Genomic DNA, 21,520 nt, shown 5'->3' with positions numbered 1-21,520 from the left:
CTGGATTTTTGGCCAGTTGTTGTTTGTGAGTACATCTCAAAGACAGTCCCATCTGCAGTAGTCTGGATGAGATGTTATTGAAGCCTATAAAGATTGTGACTTGATCATCAGGACATGCTCTCCTAACCTTAAGCTGTTTTGGACAACCATATATTATTTATTTTCCCACTGGTGCTTTGTTTTCCATTTCAGTGAAGCTTTGCAGGAGAACTTTATGATGAATTTTGCCAGTCAAAATTGCACTCCTTCACTTTAGATGACCACTATATTTTACAGTATCTTCCAGTGGCTTTTTCTACATAAACTATCCCCATATTATCTTATGTTCTATTTATTTTACTAGGGAACACATTTATAAGTACTTCTGTCTGGCTTGTTGACTTCTAAAAACATTGTAATGCATGGCATGTATGGGGGGGGCACTGTTCATATTTGGAAAATAATTTGGATCTGTGTGTGTTTCTTTTCTAGGACTCTTGGGAGTCTGACCTAAAAACAAGGTTGGAAGAATTCCTGTCTGTGACTCTAAAAGCCAGTAATACCCCAAGGCTTTTGACGTTATATGTATCCTTTGCAAAATGCTTTTTAAATAGTCATATTGTAGTTAAAAAAATAACCCCTTCTTGGGTGGAGTGAGGATTGATAGGGATGTCAGATAGTTGAATATATTATTATTATTATTATTATTATTATCATCATCATCATCATCATCATCATCATCATCATCACATTTTTGATGAAAGAACTCAAGGGGATAAACAACAAATTTAAAACAGTACAAGTTAAAAACATAACAAAAGCATTAAAATGTAGATAAAGAATTAAAAAAAACAATTACATATGACATAGCTTGACCCTGTACATAGTTAGTTGAATAGTCTGATTTCAACAGAACAGTTAATGGCATACATTTTAATCAATTAGTTAATTAATTAGTAAAATAAGTGTTTGAATCACCTGGATATTTGCATATGAGTAAATAGTCTTTGGGGGAAAAAGCATACTATGCTTTTATGGGGTGCACATATTCTGTGCAATGGGTATTCTTTTCAGTGTAAGATAGTAAGTGCCTCTTCTAAGATGACATTGATGTGCTACTAGTGTTTTATAGACACATAGGCAGCATACCCACTGCAGAAATAATCCAGTCTGTCTCCTCTTTAACTGCTATGGTGCCATGCTCTGGAATCCTGGGATTTGTAGTTTTGTGGGACAATTATCCTTTTCTGTTAGAATGCTTTTGTGTCACAGAAACTACCCAAAATTCCATAGCATTGAACCATGGCAATTAAACTGTTGTAAAAACTGGATTATTTTTGCATTGTGGATGCAGTCTTTGAATCTTACAGTTGGAAGGGACCACAAGGGCCACCTGGTCTAACTGCCTCTAATACAGGAATATGTAACAAGCACTCCTGAAAAGTGTCCATCCAAATCTCTCTTTAAAGACCTCCAAAGGAGAGTCTACCACCCTCCAAGGCAATCCATTGAGCTGTTTAACAGCTTTTACCATCAGAAAGTTCTTCCTAATGCTTAGGTGGAATCTCTTTTCTTGTAATTTGAATCCATTGGTTTGTTTTCTGGTTTATGAAGCAGCAGAAAATAAGCTTGCTCCATCTTCTACTTAACATCCCTTCAGATAGCGAGATATCATATCACCTCTCAGTCTTCTCCTCTCCAAGCTAGGCTTACTCAGCTCCTTAAGCTGTTCCTTATAGTGCTTAGTTTCCAATTTTTAACCAACTTGGGCACTCTCTTGGCATGTTTTGGCTTACCTGTATTCTTGAAATGCTAAGAACTGGATACAGTATTCCAGGTGAGATTTGACCAAAGCAGAATAGAGAGGCACTACTGTTCCCTTTGATCTGGATGTTGATGTAGTCTAGAACTACATTGGCATTTTTGGCTGACATATCTCACTGTTGGCTTATGTTTAGCCTATGATCTACTGAAACCCCTAAATCCTTTTTGCATGAGCTGTTGTCAGGCTGGGTATCATCCATTCTACATGTGAATTTTCTTTTTCCTGCCTCCTCTGCCTCTTCCTCCACTTCCCCCCACTGCCGCTTCTTCCTCCTCCTCTGCCCCCTGCCACTGCCGCCCACTCTTCCTTCCTCCTCCTCCTCCTCTTCTGTGCTGCACCTGCCTCTTCCTCCTTCTCCTCCTCCTTTCTCTTTTTTCTGTTTCCTCTTCCTTCTCCTTCACCTCTTCCTCCTCTGCCACCCCCCATATGCAGGCTTGCCGTCTGTGGATGCTGGGATCTGTGTATGGCAAATCCATGGATGCCATGGATATTATTATTACTATTATTATTATGTAGCCTTCAATTACTCCCTACTGCTTTTATTCTGATCTCATAGAAGTGTGAATTATCACTCCTGAAAGCCTCCAAGAGTAAGAACTTGCCCTTTACATTGATTGCAAACTCCCCCTGCTCTGTTTAAGATTTAAAAATGACAGTCTTTTTTAAAAACCAGAAGTAGATCATTAGTCAATTTGAAGAATGGCTGCAACAAATATTGTAAATGAGATAAATGGACAGATGAACAAATCTGGTAAAGAATATGGGAGAAAAAATTGATAGAAATAAGGAGAGACATAAAAGAATAATGTTTGCATACAAAATTTGAAGATTCATATATTACTTAATTTTATTGTTACTTTAGAAGATATTTTATTGTATTATTGTTCTAGAAGACAGAGAAGGAATGTTAAATGATTTATGTATACAAACAAACACTGTACCATTAAACGAAAGGAAATAAGAATATATACTGCTGTATAAAAGGTTCAAAGAGTAGGAAGTTATGTAGAGTAAGTGAACAGACAGGCCAAAATAAAGCTGCTTCAGGTCACTTTGGAGGTATGCTATTTAAATGATGTGTGTGTCCTAAGAGGCCGGAAGCTGCGCCAAAGCCATGTTTTAGCACAGCTTCTGGCCTCTTAAGATGCATGTGTCATTTAAACAGCATACATTCAAAGTGACCCAAAGCAGCTTTATTTTGGCCTGTCTGTTCGGGCCATAAATTTGGTTGAATACAAGGACTAATAAGAAATTGTCTGTAAAGGTTTCAGAAATATAAATAAAATTACAATTGAGAAACAAAAAAGAACAAACAAAATACCTCCTATCTAAAATCTATATTATATATTACCCAAGCATCACCACCTAAAACTTCTGCTGTATATCATGTGCACAGGTGGAGGGGCATGTATCCTGTACAGTAACAGACTGAAGTATGTCTGAAGGGAGAGCTGGGCTTTGAAGATGCAAGGTGTGCTGGATGGTAGAGATCCACTCTCTGGCCGCTCAGTCTAGCCTAGATGAATTCAATCCCCTAGAAATAACTGGTTTGTTCCCACACTCTTTAATCCTCCAGAGAAGAATGTGCAGTTGTGGTACATCCTTCCAAATGTTTGACACTTATTTATATGCTTGTTTACACCAGATTGCCATGGTTTAAGACTGCATGGCATTCTCCTGAGACAGCTGACCCTGTGTGAACCTTCTCTTGGCAGCTTTGACCTCAGTCATTGTCTGGTGGAATTTTATGAGTGGTTTCCCAGAGTGATTTACATACTTAGGAATAAGCAAGAACATAATTAGACAGGTGGACCTCAGTTAATGAAATAAATGTGTTCCTTAACGTTACAGTCATACCTTGTTTAATAAGCCCCTGACAAAGAATCATAAGAGTTGGAAGAGTTGGGTCATCAGGTCTAACCCCCTACTCAGTACAGGAACTCCAGCTAGAGCAGGTAGCTGTCCAGCCTCTTTTTGAAGACATCCAGAGGAGACCCCACCACCTCTCTAGGCAACTGGCTCTATTGCCGAACCACTCTCATTTTCAAGAATTTCTTTCGAATGTTCAACCAAAACCTACCCTCCTGTAGCTTAAAACCATTAGACCTAGTTCTGCTTTTTACAAAGTCATAGAGTCAAGGAATTGGAAAAGACCTCAAGGGTCATCCAGTCCAACCCCTTGCCATACAGGAACTCAAAATCAAACCATCCCCAACAGATGGCCACCCAGCCTCTGTTTAAAGACCTCCAAAGAAGGAGACTCCACCACTCTCCAAGGAAGGAGTGTGTTCCACTGTCGAACAGCTCTTACCATCAAGAAGTTCTTCCTAATGTTTAGGTGGAATCTCTTTTCCTGTAGTTTGAATCAATTGCTCTGGGTCCTATTCTCTGGAGCAGCAGAAAACAAGCTTGCTCCATCTTCAGTATGACACCCCTTCAAATATTTAAACAGGGCTATCAAATCACCCATTAACCATCTCTTCTCCAGGTTAAACATCCTCAGCTCCCTAAGGTTCTCCTCATACGGCAGATCCTCTACCATTTTGGTAACTCTTCTCTTGATTTGCTTCAGCTTGTCAGCATCCTTTTTGAATTATGGTGCCCAAAACTGGCCACAGTATTCTATGTGAGGCCTAACCAAAGCAGAAAGTCCCTTTTACAAAGTCTTTTTACATGTGCTCATTCTCTCTTTTTTCATCTTCTGTACAACTGGACTTTTTTTTAGCAGTGTGAGCACTAGGATGGTGGTGAAGGATGGCTGGAGGAACACAGATTTTCAGTGTCATGTTGGAGCAACATGCCTGCAGCAAACCATGGAATAAAATTGGCAAAGAATGGGATTCTACTGTAGCCAATCCTACTGTAGCTGTGTGTGTCTGCTTACAAAAGGCAAGGTGCCTCCAGAATCCCTTACAGAGCATATGTGAATAGCAAAACAGAGAGGAAAGGAGGGAATATCTTGTGTTAGCAATTTCCATGGTTTAAGTATGTGCCACGTGAAGAAGTCCTCATTATAGCTGTCCCAGATCACACTCTTGTTTGATTTTGATTCTTTGTATCTTTGCTGTTTTGTTTGTTCATGTAAAATGCTATGGGGTTTATAAATAATAATAAGATTCAGAAGGAATCTTTTGTGATGCTTGAAGCTTTCTCTCTCTCTCTCTCTTTTCTCTCTCGACTACTGTTTGTGGATTGCTCATTTTCCTTAGCTCTCAATTGTCTTGCCTGACAGAAGGAGAATGCACAGTGCAGCCAAGGTAAATAATTCTGGTAAATATGAAATAAATATATAACAATTCTGTAATGACCTGTATATACTCTTATGGCATCAGAATGTCTGTTCCACTTACTGGAGCCGAAAAAGGAGGAGGGAAATTATTTTTAGCTTCTGTGCATCTTTTTATAAGTGAGGCTTAACATTGGTCACTCAGATAAAAAGCTTGCTTTGGGACAGAACTCTCTTCCACAGTTTGCCAGACAGCCTTAACAATATTTGGATGTGACACAAAAGGTGCATTTAGGAAAAACAAAGGCTGTCCAGTCCTGTGTTTTCCTCATAAAACTAATATAAGGGTGGAGAGAGAATTTTCAGAGGAGAATTGTCAGGTAAGAGGCAAGGGCTTAAACAAGCCCCTATTACCTGGTTCCCTCTTGCAAATAGCCTACATTATTTTGAAGAGTAGGGAGATTGTCTGACCTTTGCCAAAATTTGAGAAGCCGAGGGAAAATGCTGTACTTGGCTATGTAAGAAAAAAACACTGAGTAGACATTTAGTGGTTGCAGTTGTATGTTTTATTGTACTCTTAAAAGAAAATGAAGATGTTGATGGGGAAAATGACAGAATACCTAGGAAAGTGTCTTATATTTTTATGGTCTTCAGAAGCTTTTCCTGAGATACGTAGGTGCTTTACAAATGGGCCCATGGGGCGCTGTCATCGCGCGCGAGGGGCGGCACTTCCTGATGCGCCTTGCCCCTCGCGCGTAATGACTACATCAAAATGGCGGCGGCCGTTCCACACGGCCGCCGCCATTTTGACGTAGCAGACACTCTGTGTCCGCATGGGCACACAGCGGAAGTGACGACGTGAGTGCGCAACTAGCGCCTCGCGGCGTCTCTTCCGGGGCCGAGGAAGGAGCGCGATTTTTGCACTCCTTCTTTGCTGTGTCCGGGAACCGCGCGGTTTGGATGCTGCGGTTCCCGGATGCAGCAACCAGCAGCGGCATGAGACTGCCCCTTCTGGGCCGTCTGTAACGCGCCTAAGAAAGGTAGGTTTGTTGTGGAGGGGGGATACTTCTGGGGCTGGAATCCCTGTCTTCTGATTTTCTCTGGCAAATGCCCCTCTGCCATGCCATCTCCTAGTTGAGCTGAAAAAGAAAAAAAATGAACCAGATGGAGGGCCATTTGTCGGAGGGATGCAGCAGATGCTGGAGTGGGTTATCGCTCCCCCTCCACTCTGGTTTCACTGTGGCAATATGATCCTACCCTCTTCCTTCCAGTGCCCACTGCATGATTTCTGCTGAAGCATTAATCTGAGCCAGCACAGTTTTGTTTCAGATGTGGCAGTCTGTGCGTTCCAAGATACAAAAACCCAGCAAAGGCTGAAACTAACTGCAGAGACTCCATGTTCCAATATTTTATTTAATTGTGATCACCTCAAGATAGGCTCTTGAGCATTGAGGTCCATTGTGGTGAACAGACTGTAAGTGCCATAGCATTTCAGAAGCAAACAATCTGGGTTACTGTTATATTCATGTATAAGTCTAGAAATTTCAGTCGAACAATTGACCCAAAAACTTGAGTCAACTTGTCCTTGGGTCAATGTAAGTACAGTCAGCCCTCCGTTTTTGCAGGGGGTCCATTCCGCCCTCCTCTCTGCAAAAATGCAATTTTGCACATATTCAAGCCCCATAGCCTTGAATGTGGGCATGTGCCCCATTTTAATCCCCTCCATTGCTCCTCATGAGTAAGTGAGGGTTGTGCAAACGGAATCCGTGCAAACAGAGGGGCAACTCTACTGCACTTTAACTCTTACTAAAAATGAACTATCCCCTGGTGAAAGGCAAGAATGCAATCTCTCCTGGAAGCACTGACCCTCCTCTATGCTCTCATCTATTCAGGCTTTATTGTGAGCAGATGCAGTTATGTCTGCTGGAATCTTGTAAATTCTTTGGTACTGTTTTTCTTGCTCCTTCATTTGGATCCTTTGTTACATACCCCTAAGTTTTACCCATGACCTATCCATGGGTCATATCAAAATCCATAATTTTGGCCCCAAAACCTGCCCCTGACTTATAGATGAAGTCGACCGTGTGCTCGTTGCTGAAGGGGCGTTGCTGAAGGAGAATTTTCATTTTCTTTAACTCAACAACTCTGCTCAAGTGGCATCAGGTTAGAATCAGATATTGAAACAGAACCTTCCCTTTAAGTGTAAGATAGCAGCCAGTACTTACCTTTAAAGAAGTATTCCCAATAGATTGACTCTTATATTTATTACTTAAGACTTTGCAGTATGGACAACGAGGGATCTGCCGCAGTCACCTGCAACTCTTGTGGGATGTTTCTCTTCTTGCCTACAGAAGTGGAGAACTTCACATGCACCAAGTGCAAGTTGGTAGCACTCTTGGAGGAGAAAGTGCAGCAGCTGGAGTCCAGAGTAGCTACGCTTCAGCATATTAGGGAACAAGAGGATTTCCTGGACTCAATAGAAGTAACCATCTTGGATGAGTACCATGCAGAGGAAGATGCTAGGGTGGAAGAGGTCACTTGCCAAACAGAGGAGGCAGACAGCTGGAGGAATGTCACAAAGAGAAGTAAGCCAAGAAGGAATTGTTCGGGGAGCTTGCAGCTAGAGAATCGATTCGAAGCTCTTTCCCTTATCAAGGAGGATGAAGAAGAGCAGCATGGACAGACTTCTGGGACAGAGCAGAGGAGCCTGAGAGTCCCACCCGAGGGAACAGTCGCTGCTAAGCCTCGGAGGAGGCGTGTGGTCGTAGTGGGGGACTCCTTGCTGAGGGGTACAGAAGCAGTGATTTGTAGGCCTGACAAGATGTCTCGAGAGGTGTGTTGTCTTCCAGGTGCAAAGATCCGTGATGTGACAGAGAGGCTGACAAGACTGGTCAAGCCTACTGACCAATACCCCTTCCTTTTGGTCCACGTGGGAACTAATGATACTGCAAGACACAGCATTCAGAACATCAAAAGGGATTACGAGGCGCTTGGTAGGAAGCTGAAAGGAATGGATGTACAGGTTGTCATCTCGTCTCTTCTGCCAGTTGAAGGGCATGGTCCAGGAAGGGAGAGGAAAATAGCACATGTGAACAACTGGCTTCGCAGATGGTGCCGCCGAGAAGGATTTCGATTCTTCGATCATGGGCTGCGGTTCCATGAGGAGGGACTTGCAACAGACGGGTTGCATCTCACGCCAGTTGGAAGAAATGTTTTTGCCAACAGTCTCAAGAACTTGATCAGGAGAGCTTTAAACTGAGTTCCGAGGGGAAGGGAGACAATATTAAGGAAGGCGAAAGGGATGGCGAAAATAGTCAAACTGACATAGAGGAAACAAGGCAAACAGTGCAAGGACCCAGCAGTGGGAGGCAAAAAAACTTGCACAGGCAGCAAGTAAAAGGGAACCTTGGTCTGCGATGTCTCTACACTAATGCACAGAGCATGGGAAATAAGCAAGATGAACTCGAACTCCTAGTACAACAAAGCAAATATGATATAATAGGCATCACTGAAACCTGGTGGGATGAGTCTCATGATTGGAATGTGGAAATAGAGGGGTATAACCTTATTAAGAGAAATAGGCCAAACAGGAAAGGAGGAGGAATAGCACTATATGTCAGAGATATTTACACCAGTGAAGAGATCCTGGACATCAATCATGGAAGCCAGGTGGAGAGCATCTGGATAAGAATCAAAGGGGAGGGAAACAACAAGGGTGTTACGGTGGGAGTCTACTACAGACCCCCAAGTCAGACTGAGGAATTGGATGATATCTTTCTAGAACAGATGACCACACAGTCAGAAAAGAGAGATGTAGTAGTGATGGGCGACTTCAACTATCCTGATATTTGCTGGAAGTCAAACTCAGCAAAATCCTCAAGGTCTAGCAAATTCCTCACTTGCCTGGAAGACAATTTCATGGTCCAAAAGGTGGAAGAGGCAACAAGGGGGTCAGCTATTTTAGATCTGATCCTAACCAACAAGGATGACTTGGTTAATGCGGTGCAAGTGGTGGGATCCTTAGGTGGAAGCGACCATGTTCTCCTGGAGTTTGTTATACAATGGAGAGGAGAAGCCAGGCAGAGTCAGACACTCATCCTAGACTTTAGGAGAGCGGATTTCAGTAAACTTAGAGAAGTATTGAGGGCGATTCCATGGTCAGAAATACTAAAAGATAAAGGAGTTCAGGACGGATGGGACTTTCTCAAAAGGGAGATACTGAAGGCACAATTTCAAACAGTTCCAGTGAGAAAGAAAAACGGGAGGTGTCTCAAGAAACCAGGATGGATGACTAAGGAACTTTCAACCGAGCTAAGTTTGAAACGGAACATGTATAAGAAATGGAAAAAGGGGGAAATCACGAAAAAGGAATTCAAAGAAATAGCAGGCATGTGTAGGGGTAAAGTCAGAAAGTCAGAAAAGAATGAACTCAGGCTTGCTAGAGAGGTTAAGAACAATAAAAAGGGCTTTTTTGGATATGTCCGCAGCAAGAGGAAGAAGAAGGAAATGGTAGGGTCACTGCGTGGAGAAGATGGCAAAATGCTAACAGGAGACAGAGAAAAGGCAGAATTACTCAACACCTTCTTTGCCTCAGTCTTCTCAGAAAAGGCAAAGGGGCTCAACCTGAGGATAATGGAGCAGAGGACAGAATAGGGGCATTTCAGCACAGAATAAGTAAAGAGATAGTAGAGGAACACCTTGTTAATCTAAATGAATTTAACTCTCCGGGACCAAATGAACTCCATCCAAGGGTATTAAAAGAACTGGCAAAAGTAATATCGGAGCCATTGGCAATCATATTTGAAAACTCCTGGAGAACAGGAGAGATCCCAGCAGACTGGAGGAGGGCAAACGTTGTCCCCATCTTCAAAAAGGGAAAAAAAAGAGGATCCCAACAATTATCGTCCAGTTAGTCTGACATCAGTTCTAGGAAAGATTCTGGAGCAGATCATTAAACAGAGAGTCTGTGAACATCTAGAAGGCAATGCCATAATCACAAAAAGTCAACATGGGTTTCAGAGAAACAAGTCATGCCAGACAAATCTAATCTCTTTCTTTGACAAAATTACCAGCTTGGTAGATGAAGGGAATGCTGTGGATATAGTACATCTTGATTTCAGTAAGGCCTTTGACAAGGTTTCCCATGACATTCTTGCAAACAAGCTTGTAAAATGTGGGCTAGACAAAGGAACTGTTAAATGGATCTGTAATTGGTTGACCGGCCGAACCCAAAGGGTGCTCAACAATGGCTCCTTTTCATCCTGGAGAGAAGTGACCAGTGGGGTCCCACAGGGCTCTGTCCTGGGCCCAGTGCTATTCAACATCTTTATCAATGACCTGGATGACAGAATTGGGAGCATACTTATCAAATTTGTAGATGACACCAAATTAGGGGGAATAGCTAATACCCCAGAGGACAGGATGAAGATTCAAAATGACCTGAATAGACTAGAAAGCTGGGCCAAAGCTAACAAAATGAAATTCAACACAGAGAAATGTAAGGTATTGCACTAGGGCGGAAAAATAAAATGCACAGATATAGGATGGGTGACACCTGGCTGAATGAAACTACGTGTGAAAGGGATCTAGGAGTCCAAGTAGACCACAAGTTGAACATGAGTGAACAGTGTGATGCGGCAGCTAAAAAGGCCAATGCTATTTTAGGCTGCATCAATAGAAGTATAGTGTCTAGATCAAGAGAAGTAATAGTGCCACTGTATTCTGCTTTGGTCAGGCCCCACCTAGAATATTGTGTCCAGTTCTGGGCGCCACAATTCAAAAAGGACATTGAGAAACTGGAGCGTGTCCAAAGGAGGGCGACAAAAATGGTGAAGGGTCTGGAGACCACGCCCTATGAGGAACGACTTAGGGAGCTGGGGATGTTTAGCCTGGAGAAAAGAAGGTTAAGAGGTGATATGATAGCCCTGTTTAAATATTTGAAAGGATGTCATATTGAGGAGGGAGGAAGCTTGTTTTCTGCTGCTCCAGAGAACAGGACCCGGAACAATGGATGCAAGCTACAGGAAAAGAGATTCCACCTGAACATTAGGAGGAACTTCCTGACAGTAAGGGCTGTTCGGCAGTGGAATGCACTTCCTCGGAAGGTGATAGAGTCTCCTTCCTTGGAGGTCTTTAAACAGAGGCTGGATGGCCATCTGTCAGGGATGCTTTGATTTGGATTTCCTGCATGGCAGGGGGTTGGACTGGATGGCCCTAGTGGTCTCTTCCAACTCTACGATTCTATGATTCTATGACTTATAGTGGAGTATATACGGTATATCTAATTACCTAATCATAGCAGTTATAATATCACTGTCATGGCTCCGTCTCACAGAATTCTGGGATTTGTAGTTTGGTAAAAGCATGGTTTAGTTATGTCAGTGCTTATAAAAGAGAGATACAAAGTTTAGAGAGCCAGCATAGTGTAGTGGTTTGAACTCTGGACTAAAGACTCCGGAGACCAGGGTTCGAATCCTTGCTTGGCTCTGGAAACCCACTTAGCCTCAGACAAAGACAAAGCCCCTCTAAATAAATGTTGACAATGAAAACCTTGTGATAAGTTCACCTTAGGATCACCGTAAGTTGGAAACGACTTGAAAGTACACAACAAGAAGGTTTTCACAAGCTTTGCCAGAGTTTAGGAAACCTGGAAAAATTATGTGGCTTAACTATGTATGTTAAACTACTTGGTTGGCATATGGTGGCTTAGATTGTGGCATTCATTTTGTTGTCAGGACAAAAGCATTACAAAGTACTGTTCAGTGAAGAGGAAAATTGACTGAAATGTTCTCAGGATCTTTTGATCTACAGAAGTTGATGAAATGAAAACTGAACTTTCCCTGGGAGTTTCTTCAGAAGATTTGGAGCTTTAGGATTTTCAATCTGCCTTTAATCTTTGCTGCTCTGATTCTGCTCTCCTCAACTGCTCTATCTTCCTTGGTTACTCTCATGCTCAAAACCTTGTCACTGCCCATTTACTGATACCTCCTCCCTTTCTATTCCTTCATTTTCTTCTACAATACCCATGCATTTCAACTGGCTTTTGGCTTATACCTCAAGCTTTGTGTTTTCTTGTAACCAAATCTCAGTATCTGTAACTGTAGTCTCTCATTTCCATCCTGTTAACCATCTCTCCTTTCTTCGCTGTTGGCTTCCCCATTATCTAAAGTTTGGCCTAAAATTCTTGCATGTTTTCCTTATCTTAGCCATGTTGAAGTACACAGTGAGACATCTACCATGTACATCAACGGTTTGACATAAACCATAGTTTTCCTTGTTTCACTCCCTTCCCTTTTGCTTTGGAATCATTGTTCTTGTTTTACTTCTTATTGGATCTCTGCTGGCTAGCTAGATTTAGAAAGTGAAAACAGAGCTTGACTTGCAGTTTAGAAACAAAGGTGTGCTTTAAATTCTGGGGATTCAGAATGGCTCAGGGAGGGATTTCTCCCAATGAGAAGATTTGACACAATAGGGTGATATTGTGACAGACATCTGAGGAAGCAGGTTGAGGAAGTAGACCAAATCTACAAAAGCTTATGCTAAAACTTCTTTTTCACAGTTAGTCCCAAAGGTGCTACAAGATCCCTTTGCATACTTTCTGGCCAGGTTAAACTTAACTGAAGGTAGGCAATAGTGGGCAGATCATATCAGGGATAGGTGATTTTCAGGGCAATAATGCGGAGTACCAAAGCAGAAGCAATGCCTGCCATCTTTAAAGTTCTGGGTGCATGTGTTCCTAGTTAGGGTGATGCTGGCATGCAGGGGGGAAGATAGAGGGAGGGTCCTTCAGGGCATTCCGGTCCTACCTCTCGGGTAGATTCCAGATGGTGAGGCTGGGGGCTAGTTGCTCCTCTAAGAGAGAGCTGACATCTGGCGTCCCTCAGGGCGCCATCCTGTCCCTCATGCTGTTTAACATTTACATGAAGCTGCTGGGAGAGATCATCCGGAGACATGGGGTGCGGTGTTATCAGTATGCTGATGACACCCAAATTTATTTCCCTATGTCTCTGACTCTTGCAGTGACCAAGGATGGCATCTTTTCTCTAAATGCCTGCCTCAAATCGGTAATGAGCTGGATGAGGGAAAACAAACTCAAGTTGAATCCAGAGAAAATGGAGGTACTAGCGATAGGATCCCTGGGCCCAGGCAGGGAACTTTATCAACCTTTCCTGGATGGGGTCACACTTCCCCTAAAGGACGAAGTGTGTAGTTTGAGAGTACTCCTAGGTCCGTTTCTGTAGTTGTCATCTCAAGTAGATGCGACGGCTAGGAGTGCTTGGTATCAACTTCGGTTGATACGGCAACTGTGCTCTTACCTGGACTAAAAGGACCTTGAAGCAATGGTACTTGCACTGGTAATCTCTCCTTTAGATTTCTGTAATGCACTCTACATGGGGCTACCTTTGTACCAAGTTCGGAAGCTTCAATTAGTTCAAAATACAGCATCTAGACTGGTCACTGGAGCATCGAGGTTTGATCATATAACACCAATATTAAAATCTCTGCACTGGTTGCTGATTAGCTTCCGGGCTCAATACAAAGTGTTGGTTATCACCTTTAAAGCCCTAAATGGCTTGGGCCCGAGTTACTTGAGGGAACGCCTCTCCCTACACAATCCGCCGGGAAGAAATCACTAGACTACGTAACAACCATGCTAGTGACCACTTGCCACAGAGCATTTTCTGCCATGGTTCCCAAGTTGTGGAATGATTTGCCGGAAGAGAGCCGTCTTATTACCACCCTAGATGCTTTCAAGAAAGCACTGAAGACAGATCTCTTCCGGCGAGACTACCCACCAAACCTGCTGTAAAATACCTCACCTCTGTTAGTATTGTATGTTTTTAGGGAGAATCGAGCAACTGTATTGTATTGATAGTAATGTATATTTTTTATACTATGTATTTGATATGTTTTTATTGTTGAAATTTGCTGACTGCTGTAATCCTGCCTCGATACGCAGGGAGAGGTGGGAAATAGAAATAAATAAATAAATAAATAAATAAATAATAATAATAATAATAATAATAATAATTTTGCTTAAGGCACACCCAGACTTAATGCCAGTCTTTCATGGATGCCGACACACCAGGTCTGTACACTGCTGGCTGCTGCTGTAAACAGGGTGAACTTGCTTTACCTAAACTTTAATCCAAGCAGAGAATTTGTTCATCTGAACAGAAGACTCTGATTAAGTTTCCACTAATCAAGTTATTTATACATTTATGTGCCTTAAAGCACCCCACAGTGTCTCCCCCCACTGAAAGATCGTACTAGTGGGTATCTGTATACCAGGACAGACAGTCACAGGTTTCTTTAAGGATGGGATGTAGATTTCTGGAAGTACATAAGACTTCTAGTAGACAGTTTAAAAACTATCATGTCATGTTGGAGGGCTTTAAAGGTGTCACTCCATAAAGGGATGCCATCTGGGAAATGCAAGCACCAGTTCTGTTTTAATGTTTTGTGATAAAAGTTGATACCTGTGATTTTTGTTTTGTTTTGTTTGAAATGTTCCCCAGTAAATACTCAGCTCTGTTTATAAGTACCATCTTAAGAGTTCTGAGTGTTGTTTTCTGGGCTTTGAGACAGAATGTTCTAGCAAGACCATTAAATTGTCAAGTTTTGTTTTAGAGGCAGACATTTTCCGTCCATTCGCCATGTTTTGTTTCAACCTAAAGAGGGTGACAGAGTACATTCTCCCTCTCTTGGCCTTGTGTCTTATGTGGCTGGTAGTATTGTCTGACATCTATACTAGGTGCTGCAAAATTGAGTAAGTGCCTCTCTTGTGCTTTTTCATCACCATACTGGATCACTAGTCAAAGAAGAGGCATATAGCGTGATCCTTTCTTACTGGCCAAAGAAATACTATTCTTCTATCCTGACTTGCATTTCAGAAGGAAAAAAAACAAGACGGTGATAGCTGGAGTCAAATAGAGAATGAAAAACTGAGTCAGTCTTTCATATCCCAGTGGAACTGATAATTTTCCTTTCCTCTCTCCTGCAGAAATGCTGCAACAGCTTCATCAGCAGCTGGTGGAGTCTGAACGCAAAACTATGACTTACCTCAAGCGATTCAACAAAATCCAGGCAGACTATCACAACCTGATTGGGGTCACTGCTGAACTGGTGGATTCCCTTGAGGCTACAGTTAATGGCAAAATGGTAAATAAGTCAGGATTTGGGAGCAGCTAGATGTGGCTGTTGGGATGTTTTATTTATTTATTTAATTTATAGCCCGCCTTTCCCCCTGACTTGAGGGGTCAAGGTGGCTTACAACAAGGCTAGAACAAGATAGAGTTGAAAACGCAATTAAAGTAAAGACACAATTAAATGAGCTATTATATGAAAACACTGTTAATTTTGAAAAATATAAAATCATTTAAAAACAACACTAAAGACGTAAATAGAGTACACACCCCAATTTTTTTAAAAAATATACCACTTTCTGCATAATCAGTTAATCCTGAAATGCGCGTTTAAATAAGTGAGTCTTTTCATAGTAGTGAAAGGAGGGCAGAGAGGGAGACAGGTGAGCTTGCCATGGAAGAGAGTTTCTGCAGCCTGGGAACAGCTAGAAGAAAGGCCTTCTTCCCTGTCCCCCCCCCCCCCCCCCAGTATTTATTTCCATTTGTATGTCATACTTCATTTTGCAGACTTACTGAACTTTTGCCTTGGAAAGTATACAATAAATTTATATTTGAGGTCTAACAAATCTCTGTATTTTTAATCTTGCGTTAGAAAAAACTCCAAATACAAATCTGTTGTGTGACAGCTATATTTTAAAACAAAAGTGCAACCATATTAATTATATTATAGGAAAAGAATAAATATGGGTTTAGTAAAATCTAAGGTGGGGCAGAGGGAGACTTAAATCCAACCTGATCTCGTTATTGTTCATTTGGCTTATATAGGTCTTTTTCTGGATTCTCTGCTTCATATCATGCATCTAAGGAAGTGGGCTCAAGCCTACAAAAGTTCATGCTGCCAGCTTTTCTCTTTCAGTTAGTCTCGAAGTTGATACAAGATCCCTTTTGCATATTGATTTGCCTGACTAACATGGCTATGTCTTTGAATTCATTATTGTTCAGTTACTATATACAGTAATTAAGCATATAGGATTGTGTTAACATATTGATTTTGGAGGCAGAAGGAATTACTGCTTCTTCCATGACTTTAGCATATGCTGTGTGGCAGAATGAAATGCTGTAGGTGAAAAATAAGGTTCTCAGTATGCTTATAATTCAGCAATGTAGCTGAGCAGAACAAAGGACAAGTACAGGAAGACTGTTAATGGATTGGTTCAATCAAGGAAACCATGGCCCTGAGTTTGCAATAGCTGAGCAGGGCTATTGATGACTGGAGGCTCTTGGAGGCCTCTCATTCATAAGTTTGATGTAAGTCAAAGTTGATCTTGTGACAAATAATAGAAACAAAATACAAATGGATAGGAGATGGAACTGCAAGAGCCTTTTGGCAACTATAAATCTGCTCCTTCAAGTCCCACCTGATCCCTATTTCTGATTGTTCTCTGAGGATCTCAAAGTGGAAATCAGCGCAGGTGGGGAAAGGAGTCTTGGAAGGAATTTTGTGGAAAACTGACTGCTGTTCAAATGGTTCAGTGCCCTGTCATGCAACATTCCTTCACCTGGAAATCTCCCTCTGCCCTTCCCAATCCCTTGTTGTTCCTGATTTATGGTGACTGGAATGCCCTATTATGGGGTTTTATCAGAAAGATTTGTGCAGAGGGTTTGCCATTGCCTTCCTCTGAGGCTATGACTTGGCCAAGGTCACCCAGTGGGTTTCCATGGCTGAGATGAGATTTGAACCCTGGTCTCCTAAAGTTCTAGTCCAATACTCAAACTGCTATGACACATGGGCTCTCCTTCCAACCAAACCAGCATGGCTCCAGGCTATACAAGGTACAGTGGTTGTTTTACTCCCCACCCCCAAAGCAAATGGGGCATGGCTCCCCATGTGATCACACAGCTGGCACAAAGGGGACAGACGCTGCATCATATGCTCCATTCCTAATCTAAATTGCCCCAAAGATATGGCTTGCCCTGAAGCTGAATAAACAATAATGTGTTTTTGCTGCCTGGGTAATGTGGAGAGGTCTGTGTCAGTGGAAATGGCACAGAGGGTTAACTCCACTCTGGCAACCCAGTTCTGTCTGTCTGGTGTCTTATATAGTGCGCTCCTAAACTGTGTGGCGAGTCTGTTAATTGTTAATCGTGGGTTTTCTTTTCCTAGATTCTACCAGCTGGTGGCACTATTTAGTTGAATCTCTAAATTGATAGGAGTTTGGAAAATGAAGCACAATCACATGAGACTGCATTTTGTGATCTTGGATTTTATACAATGTTAGCATTCTGGTGCTGGACAGGATCAGAAAAAAGTCTTTCTCACTCCCCCAGGAAAGACACCTCACATGTCAGTTCTCACAGAAGAGACTGGAATCACAATCATGCAGTGCTACTGACAGAGAGCTTGAACTGACAGAAATACACCACTTCAGAAGAGATAGCTCAGGCATCTGCAGAAATCAGGATATGTGATGAGAGAAATTACCTTTATCCAAATTTCTCCAGAAAGTAGAAGATGCTATCTCGGCCCTAGATAGGATCCCTTCTTGAATTATTGTATGCAAAATCCATCATTTAAGTGCCCCTAAACAAAAATACATTGGATTTCAGAGTCCAGTATATGGGTTGAATCAAACTAAGGAAAATGCCCCCAAGTCTTGCTGAAATCAATTGGGCTTCTGTTACCTCAGAATTGATGTTTATAATTGTAATTTTTCATCAGGTTGACTTTGAGTATGGTAACTCTTTGAATGAGAAACCTTCAAGACACATGGTTATCACCTGCCCAGTTCAGGTTCTGCAAACTGAAGGCAACGACCATGGGTTCTTTAGAATCATAGAATCATAAAGTTGGAACAGACTGCAAGGGCCCTGATCCAGTCCAACCCCATTTTGCCATGCAGGAACTCTCAATAAAAGAATCCCCAACATATCCAGCCTCTGTTTAAAGACCTTCAAAGAAGGAGACTCCATTACACTCCGAGGGAGTTTGTTCCACTGTCGAACAGCCCTTACTGTCAGGAAGTTCCTCCTAATGTTGAGCGGGAATCCCTTTCTGTAGCTTGAATCCATTGTTCCGGGTCCTAGTCTCTGGAGCAGCAGAAAGCAAGCTTGCTCCATCCTCAATATGACATCCCTTCAAATATTTAAACAGGGCTATCATATCACCTCTTAACCTTCTTTTCTCCAGGCTAAACATACCCAGCTCCCTAAGGCGTTCCTCATAGGGCTTGGTTTCCAGACCCTTCACCATTAGTCGCCCTCCTTTGGACACGCTCCAGTTTCTCAATGTCCTTCTTGAATTGTGGGGCCTAGAACTGGACACAATATTCCAGGTGGGGCCTGACCAAAGCGGAATAGAGTGGCACTATTATTTCTCTTGATCTAGACACTATACTTTTATTGATGCAGCCTAAAATTGCATTGGCCTTTTTAGCTGCCACATCGCACTGTTGACTCATGTTCAATTTGTGGTCTACTTGGACTCCTAGATCCCTTTCACACGTAGTTTCGTACAGCCAGGTGTCCCCCATCCTATATCTGTGCATTTCATTTTCCACCCTAAGTGCAGTACCTTACATTTCTCTGTGTTGAATTTCATTTTGTTAGCTTTGGCCCAGCTTTCTAATCTATTAAGGTCATTTTGAATTTTAATCCTGTCCTCTGGGGTATTAGCTACTCCTCCTAGTTTGGTGTCATCTGCAAGTTTGATAAGTGTGCCCCCAATTCTGTCATCCAAGTCACTGATAAAGATGTTGAATAGCACTGAGCCCAGGACAGAACCCTGTGCAGTTCTGTGGTCAGTGTCTGTCGGATGTTGACTACAGAGTTGCACTGGAGGAGCTAGAAATTCCTAGAGAGGTGTCATCTCAGGTAAAACATGGCATTTTTGTTATTTGCGTCTATTATTATTAAAAAGATTGTATGTACAGCGCTGTGTAAATTTACAGCGCTTCATAAATAAAGGTTAATAATAATAATAATAATAAACACAGCTGGATGCAGTTGTGCCCAGATTGTGTTATAAGCTATCGTTAACATTTTCAAACAGTTGATAAAAGAGAAAAGTCAGCTGCTCATCATGAAATAGATTCAGAAAAGCACCATACCCTATAAATGCAGAGTGTCAATTCTCACATTGTTTTTCCTGTGAGATTTGAATATTCCTATCTTTGGGAATCTTGGTTTTTCACTCATTTTGGTTTGTTCTTCTTTCTATCCTCTTGATGGGTCTTCTCCATGCTGTTCCCTGGTTAAGGACAAAGGAAATAGTTCTAACTCCCCACTTGGTTTGTTTCCCTGGCTTAGATTACCCCAGAAGATCTACAGAGTGTTTGTGTTCGTTTGTTTAGCAACCAGATGAGACAGACTGTAGCACATAGCATTGACTTCACAAGGCCTGGAACCGTAAGTATAGTGTTCTCTATCTTGTGGGCATAGGGTAGTTAGATGTGGGTAGAGATAAGATGAGCCTTACCAGCACAATTCTTCTCAAAAGTGCATGTAATGGTATTGTGATGTGCTGGTGCAGTGATGGCGGCCCTATGGCATGCGTGCCAGAGGTGGCACTCAGAGCCCTCTCTGTGGCCACATGTGCCATCGCCCCAGCATAGAGTTTGCCAGAGTTTGTTACTAGAAAGCCAGAGGGACACGGCACTTTGTAATAAATAAGTGGGTTTGGGGTTGCAGTGTGGGCACTCGGCCTCCGAAAGGTTCGCTATCACTGTGCTAGCGGCTTTAAGCCAGATCATTTTTGCCAGTTCTCATAAAATCAAATTGTTGCTTTATGTGTAAGATCCCTGTTACATGCATGCCACGTTTACATGTTCAGAGCACTCTTAAGCTGTTATATTCTTTAGGCAACATGGTATAGGGCACTATATATTTTCATTTTACGCACAGGAAACTGAGGTTTGCAAGGGAATAAATTTGGTCAAGGCCAGTTAGTGTGAGTCATACTCACTCTAACTAGGTTGCCCAGATCCAGCTTGATCTACCTGGTGGAAACAGACAGGGCTGCATGTCTATTTGGTGATTCTAGGAAGGTGCAGAAAGTCTAAGGACACTTTCCCCTCCTTTTCCCTCTGAACAACGCCCTCCTTCCCTGAAACTTCTGTGACAGCAGAGGAGCTGTTGCCTTCCTTGCATTAGGCTCCCAAAGGACTTCTGCACCAACTTGCCTGTCTTTCTCAGCTTCTCCAGATCAGCTGTCTTTCCCTTCATCAGGCAAATACTTTCCCTTCATCAGGCAAATACTTTCCCTTCATCAGACAAATACTTGTTGATATTAGTTAGGTAGATAGATAGGGATAAGGTGAACCTTATCTTATCTCTACCTATACATTGTGTAATAGCCTAGATAGCCCCCACAACCCTAGTTTTTCTTTTCCCCCTTTATAATTTGTTTATTTGGAAAGCAAAGGTGGATTTTTCAGACTATCCATAGAGGAAAAGAGTTTATTGCCGAGGCATATAATCATGTTGCTAACCTCACTTAAGTGCTTAACTTGCTTGTCTTCTTTTTACCTTGATACTTTGTCCCTGGAGTTGGGAACACTTTATTGGTTGGGACTTTCCCTCTTGCTCATGGACTTGGGCTTCCTCTCAAGCCAGTCTGCCCTTTTGTAGCCCTGTATGGCTTCTCTCCAGAAGGGGCTGCAAAGAATTAATTTAGAAGGGCCTCAATTCAGAAACAGGGCTGGGGTGGATTAACTATTGGGTTGCTTCAGACACCACTGAGTAGAAACTTTGATTATTTGAGCCCCTTGGGAATAAAGATATTTAACAGGGAAGAATATAATCTGTGGAATAAAAGGAAGTTTAGTGTGGCTGCTGGTCCTTTTATGTCAGGGTATGGTTTCATCACCTTGAATAGCTCCTTTATGTTCAGACTATTTCTTATTTACTTATTTATTTATTCATTCATTCATTTCTATGCCGTCTTTCTCCCAGAAAGGTAGCTCACAGATAAAATCAGTTTAAAACTTTGCAATAATTTTTTTTAAAAACCCAGTTAAAATAATCTTGCGAGAACAATATCAAATTGCATTAAACAATGCAAAAGATAAAAAACACAAATAGAACTCATGTCCTGTATAAAAGCATCCTTGGCAAAGATTATATATTGAAAGGCTGCTTGACTAGAAATGCAAGGAAGGGGCCAGCCTAGCTTCTTATGGAAGGGAGTTCCAAAGGTTGGGAGCAGCTGACGCCAAAGCTCTTTCTTGTGTCCTCACCAAGTGAGACTGTGACTGAAACCCAGAGAGCATTGTAGCCATTGGTTGCCTTGATATAGCAGAGCCCCTTTGGAGGATGTTAGGGTTTCATTACACATGAGTCAAGATGAACATGCAATTAAAAATACTTTATTGACAAATCAGTTTACAAAAAAGTCAAAGAAAACACTTA

The 21,520-nt window shown here is 42.0% G+C and overlaps 1 protein-coding gene across 5 annotated transcripts in view; it reads left to right on the top strand.

Moving 5' to 3' along the window:
- Nucleotides 1–21,520, top strand: part of LOC149317892 (lisH domain-containing protein ARMC9-like) — a 121,115-nt gene that overhangs the window by 12,107 nt on the left and 87,488 nt on the right. For all 5 annotated transcript variants that reach the window (XM_089508617.1, XM_089508615.1, XM_089508613.1 and 2 more), the window contains exons 6-9: nt 472–564; nt 5,037–5,061; nt 15,034–15,191; nt 19,421–19,519. In XM_089508617.1, the coding sequence (XP_089364743.1) occupies nt 472–564; nt 5,037–5,061; nt 15,034–15,191; nt 19,421–19,519 (375 nt within the window). The remainder of the gene's footprint in view (nt 1–471; nt 565–5,036; nt 5,062–15,033; nt 15,192–19,420; nt 19,520–21,520) is intronic.

The sequence above is a fragment of the Sceloporus occidentalis genome, unplaced genomic scaffold (assembly GCF_023333645.1).
Source record: "Sceloporus occidentalis isolate IW3139 unplaced genomic scaffold, rSceOcc1.0.p SCAF_2, whole genome shotgun sequence".
NCBI classification, from domain to species: Eukaryota; Metazoa; Chordata; class Lepidosauria; order Squamata; family Phrynosomatidae; genus Sceloporus; species Sceloporus occidentalis.
Note: the sequence above shows the minus strand (reverse complement) of the source record. Positions and strands in the feature narration are given on the sequence as shown.